The following is a 24,203-nucleotide window of genomic DNA, read 5'->3' on the forward strand; positions in this document are numbered from 1 at the left end:
GTCTTCTCCACATCGAGAACCTTTGAGGACATACCTGTTGTCTTGCTTTGCGGGTCTGGGAAGCTCGGGCTCAGTGACCGCCCTCTCCCTCATCTGTCGACTAGAACCTGCCGACCTTTGGTCCGTGGACAGCCGTCTGTCCCCGTGGTGACTGCGGGCCGTGGACCGTCTCCTGTCCATGGACTGTCTTCGCTCCATGGACTGTCTCCTCTCTACAGACTGTCTCCTCTCCGGCATCCCCTTGGCTGAGCTGGAGGGTTCGGGCCGGCTGGTGGACAGGGTGCGGTAGTACTGGTCGTCCACATCAAGCAGCTTCCCTGGACTGGAGAACAAACACAGGTCTGATCCAGACATTTTCTGAAGGACAATTTTGTTTTTCAGAGTTAAATGTTCATAAAAATTTTAAGTTGATTGATTTTTGAGAATGTGTTCTTGTATTATTATGCCATTATCAATATATTAATTGACAATGGTCTCAAAACAACAATATTATTGTTTATCGGAATAACATCTGGGACCATTTATTGTTCTGCAAAATTTGTTTTTGTGACAATCCTAATTAGTTAGATAATGAGATTGTATTCTCAGTTTGGAATGAGGCATTTTAGGGAGTCTTGTCACTTTAAATCCAGATAATCTGCTGCTGGCCACGCCCCCCAACTCAAAGTTTACACGACCCCTGAAAATGGCTGCAAACAGATATGCAATTATACAACAGTGCATCTTTGAAAAGCAGAAGTGGAGCCTCCTGCACAACCAACAAGAATGCAGCAAGTGGTTTTTGGATGGCAAGTCAACAACAAAACACTTGTCTCTTCCAGCAGCCATTGCACAGCGGTAAAACTAACTGACCAAACATGCTGGAGCTATACTTTGGTTGCTAGGTAACAGCGTAGCACCTGTTGAATTAGACGTAGTGGGAGGTTTTTGAAAGCTCGTCTTCACCAAAAACATATTTTTTAGAGCTTGGGTTGTTGTTAGAAGCAGCAGAGACTCAAATAAAAGTACAAAAACATGCAAAATGTAAATTTTGCATAATTGAACCCCATTTACATATTTACAATTTAGACTAGTTTAAATGTCCTGAATCGATATATTATTTTGTACTGGCCATAAAACAGTGATCCAGATATTTGAGGGTTGCTAAAACTATGAAGAACTCATGATAATGTTCCCAGTTCATAAAAGATGGTGCAACATTTTAAAAAGTGATCCTGCTCTGTAGAACCAAAGCAAAAGTTTTCACTGTTTTCTAGATCTGCAGAAACTAGACTAATATGTTAAATCATATGTTTCTTTTTGTAAAATCACTTTTCCAGAATAAGTGGAGGATTTCCAGGACCCTTCAGGATGCTTCATCCCATCATGTTGCATCTTACAGAGACGTTAAAGCAGCTGTGCCTATAATCTCTACATACCTTCAGCATAGCCTCCCTTGCTGCTTTTCCTTCTTTCGCCCATTTATTATCATTTACTCGCAGTACAATTCACTCCTTATCACCAACGTTTTCCCATCTCCCACCTCCTCTGCTGTCAGCTCCATCGTTTCTCCTGACCTTCTCATCCTTAATGATGCATGTAAACTACTCCTGTCCATTCCTGGCTTTATTTATCTGCTAACAAATTATTCGCCTTGATGTTTAGAGCATCGTGGAGTCGAGTGTGTGTGTGTGTGTGTGTGTGAGTGTTTTCCTCAAGCCGTAGTGATAAAGCACCTCTTGCTTGTTCAGCCAGCCCTATCTGTCTATCTTCACTTCCTCGCTCTGGGCGGTAAACTCACCTTGTGGCTTCTGCACAACATAAATATGCATGAACTCTCACATGGACACTCACTTCCCAAAATGCTCCGGCACTTTCCAGGTCAAATTGCAGGAATTTTAAGAGCTTAACTTATTTCTTAAAGAGAATAATAACTTCATTCACAGGTATGATAAATATTAGTGAAGCTAACTTGATTGAAAACTTTAGAGAGGATGTGAGTGTTTTAGTAATCGATTAATCGATTTATCTGACGATTAATTGATTAATCGGATAAAAAATGAGCACATTCTGCAGATTTTTCATTAAACCGCTTTAGAAATACATTAAAAGATACTCATAAACTAATATTCACCTTCTTTTTAAAATATTTTTTTGCCTAAAATGCATTTCTTGTGTGCTTTATCATTTGTAGCAAAGGATTAATCTGCAGCTAAAAAAATACTTCTAACATCAGTTCAGCTCAGGCCTTTCTAATCAACTTAACATCAATACCAGGTACTGATGTTATTTTTCTTCAATTAACCAATTAATTATTTGATAGCAAAAGGTGCTTAAGAGATTGTTTTTAACGTAATTTGAACCAGGTGAAGCAAAAGTTGCGAATTGTATTGTTTTTACGTATTAAATGCAATATGTATAAATATTTGCAGTTTTGGCTTACTTGCTTCTTCGACTGTGTTATTCTTTCAGGATTTGGCCTTTTTTGAGTCTGTATATCCAGTTAATGATTAATCGATCACTAAATTAGTTGATTATTTCAGTAATTGATGAATCTGATTAATCGTTTCAGGTTTAGTTTTGATTATAATCAAGCTTTAGCTTGAAACTTAAAAAACAAACTTTAGTGAGAATGAGATACTTACTCCTCTTTTCTGGGTTTGCGTTTATCGTCCTGGACAGATCTCTGAGTGGGAAGACGGAAAAAAGCAAATATTACTGTTTGAGTGAATGAAAAAATGACGAAAAAGGAACATAAAACAAACAATTAACAAGTTTGACTTAGAGAAAATAAAAGGTTGGATATATTTTCATTGGGAAGAAAATTCCAGGATGATTTTCTAGAGAAACATGTAAAAACATATTGAGGAACCTACTAATAATAAAATAATTATATATAATTTATATTTAATAAATTAAGTTGACGACTGGGATTATTTGTGACATAATCTGCCACCATTTTTATTTCAGTAAATTCATATTTCATAAGGAAATACCAGTAAATTTGACTTTATCTGTGTTTATTTATTAATCAAATCAAAAGCTGGTTGTTTAAATTGTTATTACTCCTTTTGTATGTTGGTATCCTTAATAAGATTTCCAGTAAATTTGTCATTTTTTTCAAATCAGTTTGATATAAACTGAAAAAGTAGCAGATTAAAGTTAGTTAAAACCCTTTCAGTCCTAAATTTAAAATCTCCGCCTGGATATTTTTGCTTATTTTAATTGTACAAAGTTCTTCAAATGTCCTAGGAGTAAATCATTTTGCCAATTTCTCCTCTTACATTCCATTAAAAGAGTGTTTTATGAGATTAAAATGAAGAAAACATGCTTCCTGCAGCGGCGTAGGTAAAATTACCATAATAACACGATATTGGCTGGAATGTTCAACGTCTCCTCTTTCAGAAACAGTGGGAATTTTTCAGATTGTGCAACGTGCCATGGAGTTACGGTACCGCGAAGTTGGCTTGTAAAAATGAGTCATTTGGCTGAATAAAGTTAATAAAATGTCCACTTTGCTGAAATTAAAAAGAAAAACAAACAAAATCAAAAGAAACATTTTCAAAAAATAGAGAACTTTTTCTTTTCAGTCAATTTGGCAGTAAATGCCTCGCCAGCACAATAAAATAAAAAAACAAGCCAATCAATGGTGCATTGTAAAAACCACCATCTGTGAAAGCAATTACGGTTTCCAAAGTTTGCCATCAGAAAAATCCCGAATCAATCAGCGTTTTCTTTCTGCCACTCACATGAATGAGCGTGTAGTAAGTGGAGTCCTCTGGCGTGTTCAGGGTTTTTGGCTGCTGCGTCCTGCGGGGGGTTCTCGAAAATCTCTTGTCAGCTGAAAAGCAACAAAAAGATTTAAAAATGTCAGGTGGCAGTTTGGTGTTTTGGAGCTTCAGGCGGCTGAAATCTAACAAAAGAAGAAATCACAACTGCGCCTCTGCTAAGGCAAAACTGGAAAAATGTTACAGTTTTAGTGTTTATAGCTCTACATTTAGCTTGGTTGTCATGTAAAGGTAGTCCAGAAAGAGTATTTTTGTGTGTAAAACTGAAATTTTTAATACAAACCCATTCTAGAAATGCATAAACATTCATTTCTCATGCAAAATTCTTTATTTAAAATCTGATAAATGTACATTTATAACTTTAGAACCAATAAATATCAACTTACTTGCTAAAAAACAAATTCGATGATGTTTACAAGGCGACCACTATCTTAAATTTTTTCTGCCACAGTTTTTCCTTCCACTAAACTTTACATGAATATATTTTCATATAAGAAGATGAGACATGAATGCTGTCGATCACATTTCTGTAACAAAATATCTTTTACCATTTCATCGTACAGATGGCGTTTCAATTGATTATGATGAACTTTTAGGGGGGGGTTTATGTGCCCTTTTAGCTAGTAATAAACATGTAATAAACATGTTTATTACATTTTTTGTTTAAAATCATTCTTTGATAATGAGATTTTAGCTGGATCAGTTCTGGCTATTTTGATCTGTTTTAAGACGTCCTGTCACTTTAAATCCAAATAATCTGCTGATGGCCATGCCCCCCCACTCACACTCGCTCGTTAAAACGGCTGCAAACAGATGTGCAATAATACAACCATACAACTTTGAAAAGCAGAAGTGGAGCCTCCTGCACAACCAACAAGAATGCAGAAAGCAGTTTCTGGAAAATAAGTCAATAACAAAACACTCGTCTTTTCCGTTGTACAACAGTAAAACCAGCTGACCAAACCTGCTGGAGCTCTGCTTGGGTTGCTAGGTAACGGGCTGGGCTTCACTTGGGTTGCTAGGTAACGGCGCAGTGCCTTCTGATTTGTGACGTTACATTTGGAAGGTTTTTGAAATGGCTCATTTTCCAGACACTAAAAACATGAATTTATTGCCGAAAGGCGTTTGGTCTGTTTTCAGAAGCAGCTAAGACTAAAATGGAAGAATAAAAATGTCCAAAATATGGATTTGCAAAACAGATCACCTTTAAAAAATGCCAAGAAATACACACCAAAATTACTACAAAACAAAACATTATATGGATTTACTGTAGAACAGAAAATTATCAAAAGGTCTGAATCTTTTTAACATAGATAAAAAAAATTAAATAAAGGGAAAAACTTGGTACTTATATTAAGTATGTCTTGGTTTTCATTCATATTATTATTTACTTGGTATTTTACTGCCAATTTTATTATCATTTCTTATTTGATCATTTATCTACCTATGATGTAATAATTATTGTGAAGCACTTTGGTCACTTTTGAGGTAGATTTGTCCATAAAGGCCTTTCCTGCTGTAAATTTCACATAAATAAAACAAATAAATGATTTAACGCCCATGTTGTGTCGTCACAAAATGTCTGACTTCTACCAAACCTTTATTTGTCATAATTTCCCTTCAGAGCTCTGCTAGGCAATATCAGTCATCTATGTTATTGCAATTATAAACATATTAGACTGACCTTTGCTTGCTGCTTATTATTAACACTCAAACTGGCAGAAAAACAATCCATCATATGCAAAAGCTCCCAGGTAAAGAAGATGAAAAGTGTCTAATGTTATTAAACAACTCCATCTAAAAGGTCATTCTCTTTCACACCGACGACTAACGCTAATTTTAAACACCGTCAAATTAATTTCTGCCGTAATTGTTGGCTCACAAAACATGATTAACTTTTGTTGACCTTTTCTATGAAGAACAGTGTGGCCGACATTCCTCTGCTTTCATTGCGTGTGGCGCTAATGATTCTGGTTCAGCTTACTGTGTCACCAGAATGAAGACGGATTAGATTGCTGAAAAACGATCTTAGAGTGGATGAAACAGATAATTTCTCTTAGAAGTTACACAGATTATTCAATCTGTGACTGCAAACAGTGAGAAAAATGGCTGGAATCCTGTGTTAAAGTCAGTTTTTATGCTATGTAACTGAAGCTAGCAGCTTGCTAGCTTACCCTAGCATACTCAAAGCAAAACATTACAAATCCTTGTGGGATAGTAACAAAATCTGTAAAAGTTTAATTTCAAAGCTCACTTATGTATATTAAGTTTCAGTTAATATTTCTGTGATGCTTTTCAGGACCAGGTTAGTCGTTTTTGGTAAAGTTAGCAGCTGAGCTAAACAGCCACTAGTTAAAAAGCTTCCTGTTTGGCTAAGTAATAAATAACAAAACAGCTCAACAGTCTTGATTAAATGTTACAAATAGAGTTTACTAGTATAATAAACTCTGTTCTCTATATAAACAGTGATAATATAGTTTATAGCTAGCATCTATTGGTGAAAAATGCTAACATTAGCATTGTATTTCAACACTGTTGCAGGTTTAAATGTAACAGAGTTCAAAAAGGAGCCATTCAATATCCAGTGTTACTTTATTTAAAAATGTTTTATGTTTACAGCTTTTATAAAAGATTTACATATTTGTAGTCAAAATATGTAAATTTTGACTACAAATTTACATATTTGTAGTCAAAATTTGTCAGACTTACTTCATAATCTGTAAAATGTCCATTTAATTCTGTTACTCTAATTTTAATATTGCAACTTTTCTTAAAATAATATTAAGTGTTTTGTAAAATAATTACTAATCCATAGTTTAGATGATTTGATAAATGATTTTGATACATGATGAATTTAGGAAAGTACTTCAAAATATATGCTGAATTTTTAAAATTAAAATGACTAAGATTGAAAAGTTGAGTGAGTGTTTCCATTTCAAATTAGCACAGAACTTTGTCACTAATCCGCTAAAGTAAAAAAAAAAACACAATTTCACAATTGCTGTGTTTCCATTAAATAAGAAACACAATTTAAAAAAAAATCACACGTGAATAAGTTTGTTCACGCGATAAATCATAAAAAAATGTGGTGCCATCATTTTCCATCTACTTCCTGTCTTTGTCTTCTTCGGGGTTTCCACCAGCGGCAACATGCTGCTGTTGGCCATGTGACTCATATGATGTGAAAAAAGTGTTTCTATTGCAGTTTTGCAAGATAAAACGATTTTGATAAAGCCAAAAAACCCACAGCATTCTAACAATAACCAAATTTGTTTTCAAAATGTCAAATTACGCAATTATATGGTCAATGGAAACACAGCTACTTCCATTACTTTGTCAATATTCAGCTACTGTCAAAAAAACACAATAGATTGTTGCCACTGGCAAAAACCACGAAGAAGACGACAGGAAGTGGTTGGAGAATAATCTAACTGCATGTTTTTTAATTATTTATCACGCGAACAAATTTATTTATGTGTGATTTTTAATTGCGTTTATCATTCAATGGAAACATCACAATTGCAAAATTGTGTTTGTTCAACATTAGCGGAATATTAACACATTTTAGTGCAAATTTGAAATGGAAACAGCAGAGTGAACAAGTTGCACTTATTGTGATAATAAGTAGCTGAAATACTCAAGTTACACACACAATCACAATACAATATTTATACAATACAATATCCTTATTACAATATCAAATGATTGACAAAGTAAATATTTTTTAAAATATTTTCAGTTAGAATATTATTCTAGTACTTCATCAGACACCTGAATCCATCTCGACTGTCACATTCGAGGCGCCATCTGGGCTTTTAGACTCCAAACTTTCCGTTTCCAGCTTCTCTCGCTCACCGCCCTGAAACCAATTACAGCTATCAACTGTGCAAATCAAATTTCACTTCTGATGACACATCAAGTGGCGAGGCGCTTCCTGTTTTGGCACTTGACTTTCTCGGTTTTCCTGATCTAATGAAGTTGCACGACAGGACAGGAGAAAAATAGCTGCCTTGATAAAATCATCATCTGATCGAGAAAGGTTGCAATAAAATCTGCTGAATAGTTCAAGAAAAGGATCCAAACGCTGATTGGATCGCTTCCTATCTCAGTTGGTGTCTCTGTGTTTGGGTGATTATTAATGCCTTGACTCATAACTACAGTAAAGAATCGAACCATCTCTCTCTTAAGTGACAGTATTAATTATCCTTCAAAAGCCCAAAGTTCACATTAACCTCGGCTGAGTGTCTGCCGGGAGTATGACTGATATTCATTGGCTGATGATCTGTTTCTCACTAAGCCAATCTCACTTATCTTACCTGACTGAATCTGCGGGGCGTAGCCATTGATTGTTTTTCCTCTCACAAACATGCCATTGTTTTCAGGGTTTGATTGATGGGCCTGGATGATCTCATTCAGCTTCTGCTGCAGGGCCGCAAAGTCCTGGGAAGTCTCCGCGATCTGTTGGGGAGATTAGTGAAGATATGAGCAGAATAAGAATAACGATGTTTTCTTTCACCAACCAGCGATGCTGAAAGAAAAAAATGTTTATAGCTAATGTGGCTCTGGTCACTAATCACAGACTTAAAGCTGCAGTATGCAACTTTTATAAAAAACATGGCTCCTCTACCTTTAACCAATCAGAGCCAGGCATGACCGTGGGTAAACCGTTTTCCTGTGACGATAAATCTTTTTTCCACCATTAGCACATTAAGCAGCATACGCGAGGTTGATTGACAGCGCCAAGACCCGCCTCTTGGCTCTGATTGGTTGTTTTTGGTCAGAAAAGGTGCATTTCTTCAGATGGCAATAATAGCACAAGAATGAGCATGATATTTTTGACAGATTTTCTGTTTTATATGAAACTGTGACAACATGGTGACTATTTTAACAACGATGTAAAAAACTTTTAGTTTTTCAAATAAAAGTTACATACTTGAACTTTAAATTTGAAATTAAAAGTCAGAATTCTTAGAATAAAATTCTTAGAAAAAAAGTAAGGACGCTGAGATTGAAGTCAGAATTAAGAGATTAATATCAAAATTCTGAGGAAAAACTGAAAAAAAAAGAATTTTGAGAAAAAATAATTTCAAAGATGTCAAAATTCTGAGAAAAATAAATTCTGAGAAAAAAGCCAAAATTCTAAAAAAAAGAAAGAAAGAGAAAAAAGAATCAGAATTTTGAAGAAAACAATTCTAAAAGAAGTAATAATTCTGAGATTACAGTCAGAATTATTTTTTTCAGAGCCCTAATCGTCTTCCGTAGATGAGGGTCATGTCGGTGAGGTGTGTCTAGGCTGGTTCGGTTCTGACCGGACCGTACCTCTTTGGAGAAACTCTCCAGCTGCTCGGCTTCTGTCCGGGCCGCCTCCCTGTTGGCCTTCAGGTTCTTCCGGTCTTTATATCCCCTGAAGTTGCTCTGGATTCTCACCGCTGCGTGCTCTTCCTCCTGCCTCTCTTTCTCCAGATCTTCCTCCTCTTTGCGCTCGATCGCCACGTTGCTAACATCCAGCGCCTCGTCGTTCTCCTTCCCGCCCGGCTCCGCTTCTTCAGGAACTGCTCCGCCATCTTTCTCTTTCTGCCGCGCTTCTTTCTCAGCTTTCAGCTTCTTCCGGTCCCGATGTCCTCTGAAGTTACTCTGCAGGACAGTCGCTGCTTTCTCCTCGTCCGCCGCCTCCGGAACGTTCTCCTGCTCATCGGGAACGGGTTCCTCTTCGTTTTTAGATTCCTTCTTATTCCTCCTGGGGATCTTTCCTTCCTCCTCGAGTCGTTTCCGCTCCTTGTGTCCGCGGAAGTTGCTTTGGATCACCACCGCTGCCTTCGTCTCATCCGGATCATCACCAGAAGAAGAAACACCTGGAGTCTCTGGCTCCGCCTTCTTCTTACCTGGGACTTTGCCTTCCTCCTGCAGCCTCTTCCTCTCTTTGTGGCCTCTGAAGTTGCTCTGGATGACAGTCGCTGCTTTAGTTTCCTCTTCCAGATTGGCAGCTTCGTCTGGAGATTTTCCCTGCGCGCTTGTATTTCCAGTTTCTGCATCCTGAATCACGGCTTCGTCGCTCACCTCCGTGTTTTCCTCGTCTTCCGGTACCTGGGTGTTATCGCTGTCGTCGTTCTCCTCTGCCTCGTAGGTGCTCTCATCCTCTTCCTCATTGTTCTCCTGACTGCTGGCCGCGGTTTCCACGCCGTCTTTAACAGTTTTCTCCTTGTTTTCTTTTGGTATCTCCAGCTCCGCTCCGGCCATCGTCTTCTTTCTCTCCTTGAATTTCTTTCTCTCTTTGTAGCCTCGGTAGTTGCTCTGAAGAACAACAGCAGCTTTCGCTTCTTCTTCCTCACTGGTTTCTGTTTTAGACGCCGTTTCATCAGCAGGTTCTGGCGCCTCTTCTTTAACAGCGTTCTCCGCTTTCTCCTTCTCTTTGGCTTCCCTACAAACAACATTTCAGGTTTTGTCAGAAATCATAAAAGAGAATGTTTTGATTGAAAAAGTATTCACAACTCTTCCATTTTTCCACATTTTGGCATTTTATTTTATAAGGATTTGATATTATAGACCAATAAAATGTTGTATATAACTGTGAAAGTGTTGCTTTTAAAGTTTTCTTACATCTTAAAACTCAGACATGAGCAATTTAGCATTTCAGAAATAAATTTGCTTAATGGAAACATGCCAGTTATGGGGAAAAAACTCTTTTGTTGATAAAACAAATTGAAAAATCTGTTCCCCTCCTCGCCTGTGGGGGCGCTGCACAAAGAGCCACCGAAGGAAACGTCACAAAAACCTCTGAAGAAAACAATGAGCGCAACTTCATGTCATAGCATCAGATTTCTCTTTTGTGTTTGGTAAAAACTACAAGCCATTTCTCCCGCTAACCCTAAACTCTTTCATTTGTTTTGGCTGTATTTACCCAGAATGCCCTGCGTTGTAGTCCACTTCCTGCTTTTGGAGCAGTCTCCAGTCCGCTTGCTGTTCACATTCATTTGAAACGCGGTGGACTTTACTTCAACCCAACTGAGATCGATGTTCGTAGAGTTTTTCTTTTCAACCAAATTTCAACCGATTTCAAACCAGATTTGAGTCTGAACTTTGACTAGCCCCTCCAATACATAGGTATTGATTGAACTTATCTTGAGTCTTTCACAGTTTCTAAAAGGTTTTCTTACAGAATTTTGTAAAAATAATAAAATGAAGTGAAAAAATTGCTTCTACTGTATGAAAATGTAAAGAATTCAAAGGATGTGAACATTTTTGCTCATTAATGAATATTAAAATGTTGGTTCTCTCCTACCGTTTCCGTTGAAAGCTTTTCCGCTCCTTGTGGCCTCTGTAGCGAGCCTGGATCTTGGTAGCTGCCTTGTTTTTCTCATCTACCATCTCCTTGTACGTCTTCCTTGCCAGATATCCTCTGCAAACTGAAGCAAGCAAAGCAGTCAACCAAAGTAAAATAAACAATCTTACACTCGAATATGAAGTTTTGTCTCCATAGTTTTCTTACCAGCCTGAAATTGGATTATAAAAGTGTCAAATTTCACTTTGCTTTTATCGTCGGCTACTTTCTTCCGAACTTTGTGACCTCTGTAAGCTGCAGAGGAAAGCATGAATCAGCATAAATGTTTGGAGATTTGATTGTGTTTTGAGTGTGAAGCGTGAGCGCGGACCGACCCACCTGACTGCAGAACCAGAGCGCTTTGTTCTCGCTCTTTCAGCGTCTTCCGGTACCGTTTGGCTCCCAGCCAGCCTCGGACACAAGCCTGGAGCAGAATGATCCTCTGCGTCGCCTGCTGCACCATCAGGTTCAGATGTTCGACGTGGTAATACTTCAGGAACACCTGAGGAGCGCAACATGGAGGAAATGCTAAGACAGTTGGAGGTTAAAGGTCACCTAAGGATGTCTTTATGGTCTAAACCAAACATTTTTTGCATAAAATAATTTTTAAATTATGAGAGTTTAGTCTGGTCCTTTCAGAGTTTGCTGTTTTTGTCACTTTAAACCCAAATAATATGCTGCTGGCCACGCCCCCAACTCAATGTTTACACTCACTTGTGAAAATGGCTGCAAACAGATGCGCAATTATACAACTGTACATCTTTGAAAAGTAGAAGTGGGGGATCCTTCACCAATCAACAAGAATGTAGCAAATGGTTTCGGGGTGGTAAGACTTTTTTTTCCCTAGGAGCCATTGTACAGTAAATACAGCGATAAAACCAGCTGACCAAAGGTGCTGGAGCGCAGCTTGGGTTGCTAGGTGACGAGACTGAGGCTTTTGAATGTGACTTAACAATCAGAAGGTTTTCAAAATGGCTCATTTTCCCAAAACCAAAAAGCATTAACTTCAGCTAAAAATGTCTTGGTGGTTTTGAAATGTTTGGTCTGTTTTTAGACGCAGTTAAAACCCAAATTTAAGTACAGAAATGTGCAAAATGTGATTGTAATTGCTGAACTGTCCGTTTAAGCTGGGCATTCACTTTGCTCTGGAGCTAATTAGGATTCATAAATTATGTTTCGAAATAATTTATGGTGTTTAATAGATTAGGTCGAACATAAGACAACTTTTAGATCTGGCAAACGCTAGTTTAGCTACTGATTGCTAATCTGTTTGACGATGATCTCTGCTCACCTTGGTCTTGCCCATTGCCCAGTTTTCCAGTTTTGCCTTCTCCAATATGGCGGCGCACGTCTCCGGAGTCACAGCCGGCTCTTCGTGAGCGTGAAATGCCAAGATGTAGTACCTGCAGGATTCATCGCATTCATTCAGCCAGGAAAGGCGTTAAAGTTTCCGCCAGGGTTACGAGGTTCGTCTGCGGAAAGCTAACCTCTTCATGAAGTTAGCAAACAGGATGCGATGGGAGTAGCCCTGCCGTCGGATCTTTGCAGTTTCCAGGACGCCGGTGTAGCGCAGCTGGACCAGAACCTTCTCCCGGTCGAACTTGTTGGCATGGCGATCGTTGTTGGGCTTGATGCAGCGGACGAAGTGAGGCTGCCCGGCCACCATCTTGGACAGGAGGTCCATCAGAGAGTACTGTGATGACACAAAGAGGCTGGATTCACGCTAACATCAGTTTCATTCACACAAAGCAGGTTGTCTAAAAAGAAAAAACCTTCCATATCTACAGGTATGTGTAAAAAGCTGAATAATTAATTCCGTTTATTTCAGCAGAATAATCTCACTTTGAACATTTGGACTTCTCTCATTGTGGTGTTTGTTACAGCTTCAGTGGTTTTGATATTTTTGTAAAGATTTCAAAGTGTGGAAGAACAACAGCTCTTTAAAGATGGATTACCCTGAAGTACGAGGCCACCGTCTGCGTCTTCATGTTGGTGGTTTCTCTTGGATGGTACGGGGTGTCACCAGGTTCTGTTGGCTAAAAAATAAAAAACAAACAAATATTACCAACTTTAGATTAGAAAGCACTTCCTGTAGTGTTTTCTAATTTGTTTTTAAGCATAACCTTGATGAATCAATCGGCCATGAATACATTTATTTAAAAACTGACTTGTTTCATCTTAAAACTTGTTGCAAGTGGTGGAGAAAAGATGGATGGAAAAAGCTGCCAGGATTTATAATCTTCTGCTCCCAATGTGACATTTTTCAACTCTGCACTCCTGCTTTTCCAAACACCATTTGACATTACTGATAAAGATGTGCAGAAAGTCCTAATATAAATTAATGTAAGACTGCAGTAAAACAATCTCACACTGACAATTTGAGATGAATCCAATTTATAATTTGAATGGGGAAATCACCAATTAAATAGTTTGTTTTATTCTTTATTTATTCTTTAGTTCATGTCGATCAGAGATGGATGGTTTGTTGGATGCACAGATGGATGGATGGATGGATGGATGGACGGATGGATGGATGGATGGATGGATAGATGGATGGATGGACGGACGGACGGACGGACGGATGGATGGATGGATGGATGGATGGATGGATGGACAGTTGGATGGACAGTTGGATGTACAGTTGGATGTAAAGTTGGATGAACAGTTGCATGCACAGTTGGATGTACAGTTGGATGTATAGTTGGATGCACAGTTGGATATACAGTTGGATGCGCAGTTGGATATACAGTTGGATGTATAGTTGGATGTACAGTTGGATGTATAGTTGGATGTACAGTTGGATGTACAGTTGGATGCACAGTTGGATGTACAGTTGGATGTACAGTTGGATGCACAGTTGGATGTACAGTTGTATGTTTAGTTGGATGTACAATTGAATCTATAGTTGGATGTACAGTTGGATGTATAGTTGGATGTACAGTTGTATGTTTAGTTGGATGTACAATTGAATCTATAGTTGGATGTACAGTTGGATGTATAGTTGGATGTACAGTTGGATGCACAGTTGGATGCACAGTTGGATGTACAGTTGGATGCACAGTTGGATGTAAAGTTGGATGTAAAGTTGGATGAACAGTTGCATGCACAGTTGGATGTACAGTTGGATGTACAGTTGGATGTATAGTTGGATGTACAGTTGGATGCACAGTTGGATGCACAGTTGGATGCGTAGTTGGATCTATAGTTGGATGCACAGTTGGATGTGAAGTTGGATGAACAGTTGGATCTATAGTTGGATGCACAGTTGGATGTACAGTTGGATGTACAGTTGGATGTGTAGTTGGATGCGTAGTTGGATGCGTAGTTGGATCTATAGTTGGATGTACAGTTGGATGCGTAGTTGGATGCGTAGTTGGATGCGTAGTTGGATCTATAGTTGGATGCACAGTTGGATGTACAGTTGGATGTACAGTTGGATGCGTAGTTGGATGCGTAGTTGGATGCGTAGTTGGATCTATAGTTGGATGCACAGTTGGATGTATAGTTGGATGAACAGTTGCATGCACAGTTGGATGTTTAGTTGGATGTACAGTTGGATCTATAGTTGGATGCACAGTTGGATGTACAGTTGGATGTATAGTTGGATGCGTAGTTGGATGTATAACGACCTCCCAGTATCAGGTCTGTGTTGCTCCGCGGTAAAACAGACCCAGTTCTGCAGGTTCAGTTCTGCTGTTTAATCGTCTCTTTGTTTCCTGTTAAGAGCCGAGATGCGATGAGCTCTGATGAGCCTTTCAGCCTCTAATTTATGCAAATAAATGGAAATAAATGCAAGAACTCGTCGAACACAGAGCATTTAGCTTCTGTCAAAGCTTTGAGGTTAGCGGGTCGCCTCCAGGCTCACATGTACCAAACGGGGCGGCTACAATCTAAACCAAATCACACAAGCAAATACCATAATTAAGTTGCCAGGAGGGGTTTTATTTAGCAGACACTAAAAGATGGCAGCAGAGTGGGTTAGTGAATGTTTGGACTGAAAAATGGAGATTAAAATAAACTTTCCATCCTGATGATTAATATTTTTAGGAGCATTTTTGTTTACAGAGACTTCACCATCCATCTAAGCCGTTCCATTGTAGCATTATCGCCACGTGGTTGTTCTTTAGAGGACTAAGAATAAAGGGAGCAGAATATAAATGCATGCCACACTTTCCAGATTTCAATTAAAAAAACTTTAAAACTATGTTTTTCCATTTCAACATCATGCACAACTTTCTGTTTTGCCATCAATTAAAATCCAAATGTAAATGACTGAAAAGGCGGATATGGGATGTATGAATACTTTTGGATGGAAGTATAGTTTTGAAAATGAACTGTAATTGTTAAAGAAACATAAAACATCAGATTTTAATCCACAAAATGCCACATTTTTCTATCAAACAAGCATCTCAGTGGTAAGGAAGCTCTAACATGTGAAATCTGGAGCTACTGGTTTTGTTTTGGGGATCTAAGAGGAGGAAAGGTTTACGTAAAGGAATAATTCATAAATAAATATGGTGATTACCTCGCTAATAGAAAAAGAGCTGTACAAGGTTAGCATCCCCATCTTTTCCAAAACAAATGCAAAGAGAAAAGAGGAAGGAAATAAATAAAACAAGGAGTAACCAAAGCTGAAACAGAAAACTCTGCAGTAACACAAGAGATTGAACTTTAAGTCACAGAGGAATTAAGTCAGAATAAATAAATTGAAAGTGCGTTTGAAGGAGATGATGTAATGATGATAATGCAGATAAGTACGCTGTACCTTAGCCAAGGTGACAGTTCGCGTGGGCGTCCGCGGGCCTCTCAGTGTGTTTACGCCTTTACCCTTAGTGTGGGCAAGGTTACCTGTGAAATACACAGCACATCAAAGAATAAACGGTTTCCCTGCAGAAATTCTCCACAGTATTGTCCTCGAATTAGTAAATATAACAGCGCTTTTCACAGGAAAAAAAGAACATTTCATATTTAGAGTTTATTATTATCATTATGTTTTACAAACGGTTGTTGAAACACCATAAAATAACCATAAATCCTCTCTTTCTTCATCAAGTTGTGCAAACTTTTATTTCATCCATTTTATATTAAATTATATTGCTGGTCTAAGAAATCAGAGTTTCCCCTGAGAGTTTTTCACAATATAAGATTAGAGCAGGACTGGGCATTAAATCGATAACAATATATATCATGATATGATCAATATCAATAGATAATACGTCTGATGGTATGTTCAGTAAGTTCACTGAATTCCAATCCAGAGCTGCACAGCATTCTGGGAGATGTAGGCAGTGGAGAGACTTTAGCCTCTCATGGTTAGCTAAAAACCGTTGGTGGAATCAACTAACTCACTCACTCTTTGGTTACCTAGCAATTCGCTCACTCATTGGTTACCTAGCAATTCGCTCACTCATTGGTTACCTAGCAACTCACTCACTCTTTGGTTACCTAGCAACAAGGTAGAGAGTAACTTACGCAGCAGAAGTTTTAGATTTTGCCACTGTGCTTCATAACTGTTAAAAAATAAAGTAAAAACTGTGGATAAAACGGGGAAGGTTACACTACCAATTCGGCAGTATTTGAGATATTTAAAACAAAAAAAACAATCGATAATTATCAATATAAGCAGATGTCAAACCATTATTTTGTGATGCGTTTTCGAACCATATCATCCAGATTACAGTAAAAGAGCGACTGTGTTGGCTGCTGCATCTCCCTGCCTGTCCGTGACATGTGACCTGCTAAGGTCTTAATCTTTAAAGCTTTAAAAAAACATTTTGATGTTGAAGCACAACTTTTCCTTTAAGTTTTGTCCTCACACAGTTAAATGTCACTGCCATTTCAAGACAAATGATCAACAAGTCATATCAAAACTGAGAGGAAACATACAAATTTCTCCCTCACCATGTAAAGGAAATGTCCAATAAATAATATATTGTCTACAGATTTTTTATTAGACTGCTAATAACACAACAATACTTATTCACATAGAACAAAGAACGTAAACATCGGTACAATTTTTCAAATCTCAAATGTTGTCAACACTCAAAACAGCATTTCTTCCACCATTTTGGAAACAAATGGTTTTATATTCTGTTAAAAAGGTTCAGTTTTTATTAAAACCCAGAATAACTGTTGATTAGCTCAGTGATAAAACTCTCCGTCTGCTTGATATAAAAGCTGTGAGGTTTTCATTGAGGCGATTAGGAGATTGTTTGCTACAGGAAGTTTTAATTAATTTGCCCAAATCTGCAGTTGGTTTTACCCGTTTTGGTGAGAGGATGTGTGACCAGTTTGCGGATCAGCTCGTTCTCCGATGACCTCAGCAGGAGGATAATGTCTGCAGGGAGTGTCTCTCTGTTCTTGGCCAAGAAGCCAGCGGCGTTGTAAATCACCTTAAAGTCCACAAAGATTAAAAACATTAGAAAGAAGCCCCTCTGGAAAAGTTTAAGCAGTGCACTTTGGAAGTTAAAGGTGACCTGTTATGCGAAATTAAAATTTGTGCTTAAGCACTAAAAAACCCCACCAAGTTGTGTTTTTGGCAATAAGTTAATGTTGTTTTAGTGTCTGGAAAATGAGCCATTTCAAAAGGTTACATAAGACAGGAACTACGCTGTTGCTTAGCAACCCCAGCTAGGCTCAGCCCTGTTACCTAGCAACCCAAGAAGAGTTCCAGCAAGTTTGGTCAACTGCTTTTACTGCTGTGTTTACTGTTTACTGCCTGTGTTTACTGCCTTACCATTCAGAAACCGCTTTTTGCTTTTCAAAGATGTACAGTTGTATAACTGAGCATCTATTTGCAGCCACTTTCACATGCGAGTGTAAACATTGAGCTGGGGGGCGATGGGCCAACTGCAGTTTATTTGGATTTAAAGTGACAAGACCAAACTAAAATCTCCTTATCTAAGAAGGATTTTGTACAGGAAATGTAATGAACATGTTTTGTGCGGCACAAAGAGTTATGCTAACCTGTTCAAAGAAGCATGAATAGGTCATCTTTAATAAAAGGGACTTACCTTCCCAGCATAGTGATGAATACCAAAGCCAAGATCCACCCTTTTAGGCCTCCAGAAGCTCTTTGTTTTCAGATTATCCTCAAATTTCTCTAAAATACCAAACAGTACATCAGTTAGCAAATTACAAAACTGGTCAGGTTGTCATCAGTCTAATATAATGTTACAATTTTAAAAAAATCTTGTGAACAACCAAACCGGCTTCTTTTGAATATAAAATTTCCAACATTGGTGAATTTAGACAGTGAATAAAAGCAAAACTGAACAAAACGGATGCATGTAAAAGCTTTGGATCCACAGTCAAACATGGACTGACCTACGAGTGTCTGGTCTGTGGCCTGTGGGAAGCGGCTCTCCTCGTCCAGCAGGGAGAGCAGCCCCATGGGTTTCTGCAGAAACAGGTCGAGGAGGGGCCGGTTGTCCTCGTACTCGATCATCCGGGCGTCAACCTCTTCGTTCAGATACTCGTCCTGATCAGGAGAGAAGAACTTTTTACTAAAACTGGAAAACTTTTGTGCTTCCCGGTGTGTAAATATTGTATTTTCATTCAGTAAAGTTTGTGAGTTTATTTATTTTTTCCATTTTTAAATGTTTGTTTGCATCTTATTTGTTTTGACCAACCTGCAAATACCCTGTAATTACATGTTGGTGGATAAAAAACATTAGGATGTTGTAGGTAACCTGTTCATGCTTTGTAAGTAGCAGAGAAATACCACTGGTATTATGAAGCCAAAACTGTACAAAATATAAACAATTTGCATTTTAGATGGAAAACCTTCTTTGTATGTAAATATGTTCAACCCAAAACTCTTCAAGTGTCATAGTTTTGGTTAATCTGATTCAAATTCTGTAAAATTCTCCTATTATGCACATTTTTCTATCCGGTTATTGACTGGTTAATTGAAAAACTAGTGAAAAGATCAGTTAAGTTAAGCAGAAAGCTTATTTAAGTATATATTTAGCTGTAGATTGTATAACACAAGTGGTTAGACAAAAAAACATCGGCAGAATGAGTCATTTTTAAAAATCTGATTACTCGATTAATCGTCAGAATAATCAATTATTAAAATAACCACTATCTGCAGCCCTAGATCTTTGAAAGTAGAAGTGTATTTTTAATCTAATTTGTTGTTCCCTATCTAAATAAAACTGATGTGAGGCAAAGCAGCCACTGTTTCAGTTACTCTTATCGCATCAGGCTGACTCAGAGCTGTGATGACTCAGCAAAATATTACAAGAGACTTCAATGGAGAAAGAGACAAAATGGGAACAAACAACCTTAAACCAATCTGCTTGTAGCAGCATAAACCAGCACTGTTACATAAACAATGCATGTCAGGAAAAAACATGACGAAACAAACAAATTTAGATGCTAAATACATGTTAAAGGAAATATAAGGTGATAAAGCAAATGCATATGAACCCGTAATACACTAACAGTACTTTGGGCACTAAGGACATGCTTATTAATCTCAGTAATGAACATTTCAGATATGCTCTCAGTGTACATTCAGTTAGCAGAAGAACAATGTATTTCTGGGCCCGGTTCCAACAATCCCCAAGAGTGAATTTAAGTCCAACATTAAGTGTCTCCAGCTCCTAATTGACCCTCATTTGGGATGATTTATTGCCCCGCTCTGTGGGAAGGTCCAAATCGTTTAACATTAGCAAACCATTCTGTGACCCCCTCAAGGCAAAGCCTCCCGCGAGACAACACAAAGGGAGAATTGTGAAGCTCATTCTGCCATAAATAAAGACAGCAGCAGACATTATTGAAAGCTTTTAAAGGGGACCTCTTGCGTTTTGGTACTTTGCTCTGTAAAGCTTCTAAAAACAGACCAAGCGCTTAAAAAAAACACCCGTCCAGCCATTTTTTTGGCAATAAATTCATGTTTCTTGGTGTTTTGGAAAATCAGCCGTTTCAAAAACCTCCAGAATATAACGTCATAAATCAGCAGGCACTGCCCGCTACCTAGCAACCACAGCGGAACTCTGCCTGCTACCTAGCAACCACAGCGGAACTCTGCCTGCTACCTAGCAACCACAGCGGAACTCTGCCTGCTACCTAGCAACCACAGCAGAACTCTGCCCGTTACCTAGCAACCACAGCAGAACTCTGCCTGCTACCCAGCAACCCCAGCGGAGCTCCACACTGCAAAAACACAAAATCTTGCCCATTTTATTTTATTTTTGTCTAGTTTCTATTTCAAATATCTTAGTAAACTTCAAATAAGACGAAACTAACTTAAAAGAAACATTTTTAGAAAGATATAGGAGCTAGTTTTAAGTCAATCGTTCTTTAAAATTGATTACAAAGTACAGATTATTTCACGTATAAATTCTTTTTTCCATTGGTGTATGTAAAATAATCTGCCATCAAAATTAAAGAATTATTGCAATTTCTTCTTATAAAGTTGCTGTTAAGTTAGATTTGCCTTATTTCAAGGCTACTAAAATACCTCTACTGGAAACCAGACTAAAAATACAGTCCCGCACATTTTATCAGCTGAGTTTACCATTGCATGTGCTGTACAATGGCTGCTGGAAAAGACAAATGTCATTTACTGCATTTTTGGTGAATGATTTTGTGCAAACAAAAAAAATGTAATGAACATGTTTTGTGTTTCCCCTACACCTATTCTAATCTGTTCAAGGAAGCATATGGGTTATTTTTAAATCTCTAGCAGACAAAAGACATGTTAGTGGGGTTTAGATGAAATGATGGTGAAAGCTGCTTTTATTCAGAAGGATTAAATTAATCTGACCTGACAGGACGTGTTGATCATGTGCAACTCTACCTGTTCCCAAGCGAATATGTGCTGGTTGAAGTAAAACTGGATCTGCTCGTTGGCGAGGTTGATGCAGAGCTGCTCGAAAGAGTTCTTCTTGAAGTTCTCAAAGCCAAAGATATCCAGGATGCCAATGTTCAGACCCTTATCATCCTCTCTGGAGGTGATAAGAACGACAAAGGAAGACATAAAGATAAAAAAGCAGGAAGTGAACTACAACACAGGCAAACAGTAACACTTTATTTGAAGGGGTGTGCATAAGACTGAGATAACACCTATCATAAACATGAAGGAGTCTTCATCAATGTTTATGACTGTTGTCACGAAGCGTAATTTGGTAAACAATGACACTTTTAATGCAAGGTTGCAATAAATATGTCAATCAGTCATAAACATTCATGAAAACTCTTTCATGTTTACGACATGTGTCGTGTCAGTCTTATTCACACCCCTTCAAATAAAGTGTTACCACCAAAACAAATGTGTGTGTTTAGCGCCAAAGGGAAAAACAGCTGGCGGTGTTTTCCGACAACGAAAGAGAAATCCTACAACCGCAAAAATCTGACACCTCTTCATTCTGTTTACATTTTGTAAAGAAGGAAGTTGCATCATGATTTTCATGTTGTTTCCTTCAGTGGTCTTGCTGCAGCGCCACCACAGGCGAGGAGGGGAACAGGTTTTTCAATTAGTTTGGCTTGTTTAACAAGTGCAGTGTGAAGGTGAACTGTAGCAGCTGAAAATGGAACAAATGTTGCATTTTTACTCCCAAATGAACCATATCTACTGGTGGAAACACCTTAAAGCTGGAGTGTCCAAACTTTTTGCCCTGCAGGTCAAAACTGGCATATTTGAACTACTCTGGTGGTGGGTGGGGACAAAATTCATTAAACAAAAATGCAAACTTTAATTTATTGAGTTTTAAGTTTAAATCTCTATATTATAAAAAATCCCAAAACATAAAAAGGGCTTTCAAAAGAAAAACAGACAATTTCTGTTTCTTTTCTGTTTTGTTGACCAAATTTTTAACCTTCTTGACTCATGGTCAGGGAACAAACAACATCCTTTGAAGAGCCACAAGCGGCCCGCGGCCCACACTTTGGACTCCTCTGCTCTGAAGCATAATGTTCTGCTCCTGGTCTCACCCCGGCTGACTGTCGGGCCGCAGCAGCGCGTTGATGCGGTTCACGATCCAGCTGAAGAGCCGGGCGTACAGCGCCTTCCCCATGGCGTCCCTCACCTCCACCGCCTTCTCCACCGTGTTGGGCCGGACGATGGTCTCACCCCGCGCCACCACGCAGTGGGAGGTCAGGGCTTCCTGCAGCTCGTCCGACCGAATGCGCAGCAGGGACGCCACTGCCGGGAAACACAAGATAACGGGCTGATAAAAGCTAAACTGGAGTAATGGAATGATGAAAAATATTTCAGATTAACAGAAACAACCAAGCTGGAACGTGTGTTTATATTTGGAGACGATTACGCAAACCACACAGGGCAAAATCTAATTACTGTAATACATGTTTGCTAATAATTTTCAGTGAATTGCACATCTCTGCTGATGTATAATTTATTTCCCAATAACAGAGTGCTATTTTTACCCACGCTCTCTGCAGAGTTAATGCAGGAAGGCAGCAGAGGGAGGAGGGACGGAGAGCAGAACAAATTCTCTCGATCGCTCACCGTTCTCCAGGACCGAAATGTTGGTGATGTTGCTCTTGTCGGTTTGATGCTCTGAGGCGACTGCAGAAAACTCAATGTCACCAGAGTTAAGGATGGCCGCCAGGATGCTGTAAACACTGCCCAGCTCCTGCAGGAATGACAGATAAACAGCTGCTGGAGAAGATTAAAACAGCTCCCATTTTTTAAACATACTTCTCCTTCAAGAATCCAAACTTTCTGGTAATAATTCATCGGCTTCCTGAAGGATCTTCAAAGGCTTATTTAGACTCTGACTGCCTGTCATCAATATTTGTGACTGTTATATAGACAAAAAGAAAATCACTGCGTGATAAATCAACACAAAGTAGGAAATAATTCTGAAGGTGACCAATTTTTTTTTTTTTACAAATTAAAATCTGAAAAGTGTGGCTTTTACTTGTATTCACCCCATATTTTTATAATCAGATTCTGCTAATTTTCCTCATCCTCTGCGTTCAGCTCAAAGTTTTCAACTCTAACCAGGATCCCTGTTTCTGCTGAAGAAATCCATCTCCACAGCATGATGCTGCCACCAAAATGTTTCACTGGAGGCCTATACTGAGGTCTCAGTTCGATTTAAGTGAACTTTGGTGTGGTTGGAATCCATATGTGATCGGAGGCCGCTCCAAAAACAGGAAATGGACTATAACAGAAGGAATTCTGGGTAAATTCAACCAAAACAAACAAGCTTAGTCTAGAACTAGCTGGAGAAATAGCTAGCGGACTTTCTAAAATCTGACGCTTCTCCATTTTTGTTTACATTTAATGAAGAAGAAAGTTGAGTTCTTGACACAAAAACCATGACACATGGTTTTTGTGTCATTTCCTTCAGTAGTTTTGGTGCAGTGCCCCCACAGGCGAGGAGGGGAACAGATTTCCTAATTAATTTGGTTTGTTTGACGCAGTGCGGTGTGAAAAAGAACCACAGAAGCTTAAAATGTAACAAATATTGAAAGTTTGCTCCCCAATCGAACCGGGAAAATTAAAATCCAAAGAAAAGTATTTGAGAAAGAACTTTTAAGTTGGGAAAAACAACCTCATAAATATGTTTTACACTGTTTAATCCCTGAAATAGAGGATTTATTACACACTCTGAGATGCGTGATGTGCTTTAGCTCCAGCTCCACAGAGTGATTACAGGATAAGTGATATTGACGTGCCGATCCCAGGAGAGGTTGGTGCTTTGAGCCTCATTAGCCGTTGCAATGACGACGCCTTGCTGTAGCTCTGTGCTACATCACAGACAATGTTAACCCTTTTTAATAATCATGTGCCCCTTTTCAGAAAAATCCCCTCCAAGTGAAGACGTCTGCATTTAGTTTGATAATATTCCATGTAATAACTTGCGGTGCAGTCTTGAGGAGGGGCGACTCGCTGCTCTGTGCCCGGTTTCCACTGCAGCAGTTCATACCTCCAGGGTGAATCCAATGACTTTGAAACACTGCTCCACTGCATCAAACTGCTCTTTGTAGAGGGCGTTGCTCACTATGTCAGGGCCTAATTTCAAGTTCTCGGTGTAAAGATACCTGCAGGACAAGGAGGAAACACAAAGGTGACGGCTGGACTCTGAAGAAGCACAAAGATAGTAGTTGGAAGTAAATAAGAGGGTTGAGGGATGAAACCT

The 24,203-nt window shown here is 38.7% G+C and overlaps 1 protein-coding gene across 1 annotated transcript in view; it reads right to left on the minus strand.

The window, feature by feature from the left end:
• The window catches only part of myo3a (myosin IIIA), a 60,457-nt gene that overhangs the window by 1,858 nt on the left and 34,396 nt on the right, over positions 1–24,203 (minus strand). Inside the window, exons 15-34 of the mRNA XM_088001221.1 lie at positions 23,991–24,105; positions 22,562–22,688; positions 22,027–22,237; positions 20,894–21,041; positions 18,412–18,565; positions 18,099–18,187; positions 17,348–17,477; positions 15,851–15,933; positions 15,611–15,652; positions 13,041–13,121; positions 12,573–12,778; positions 12,377–12,488; positions 11,425–11,587; positions 11,254–11,340; positions 11,047–11,170; positions 9,087–10,185; positions 8,084–8,225; positions 3,729–3,820; positions 2,625–2,665; positions 35–322 (exon numbers count right to left, since the gene is read on the minus strand). Coding sequence (XP_087857347.1) covers positions 35–322; positions 2,625–2,665; positions 3,729–3,820; positions 8,084–8,225; positions 9,087–10,185; positions 11,047–11,170; positions 11,254–11,340; positions 11,425–11,587; positions 12,377–12,488; positions 12,573–12,778; positions 13,041–13,121; positions 15,611–15,652; positions 15,851–15,933; positions 17,348–17,477; positions 18,099–18,187; positions 18,412–18,565; positions 20,894–21,041; positions 22,027–22,237; positions 22,562–22,688; positions 23,991–24,105 — 3,534 coding nt within the window. The remainder of the gene's footprint in view (positions 1–34; positions 323–2,624; positions 2,666–3,728; positions 3,821–8,083; positions 8,226–9,086; positions 10,186–11,046; positions 11,171–11,253; positions 11,341–11,424; positions 11,588–12,376; positions 12,489–12,572; positions 12,779–13,040; positions 13,122–15,610; positions 15,653–15,850; positions 15,934–17,347; positions 17,478–18,098; positions 18,188–18,411; positions 18,566–20,893; positions 21,042–22,026; positions 22,238–22,561; positions 22,689–23,990; positions 24,106–24,203) is intronic.

This window comes from Poecilia mexicana, unplaced genomic scaffold, assembly GCF_051168715.1.
Source record: "Poecilia mexicana isolate PSO_F unplaced genomic scaffold, ASM5116871v1 scaffold_20, whole genome shotgun sequence".
NCBI lineage: Eukaryota > Metazoa > Chordata > Actinopteri > Cyprinodontiformes > Poeciliidae > Poecilia > Poecilia mexicana.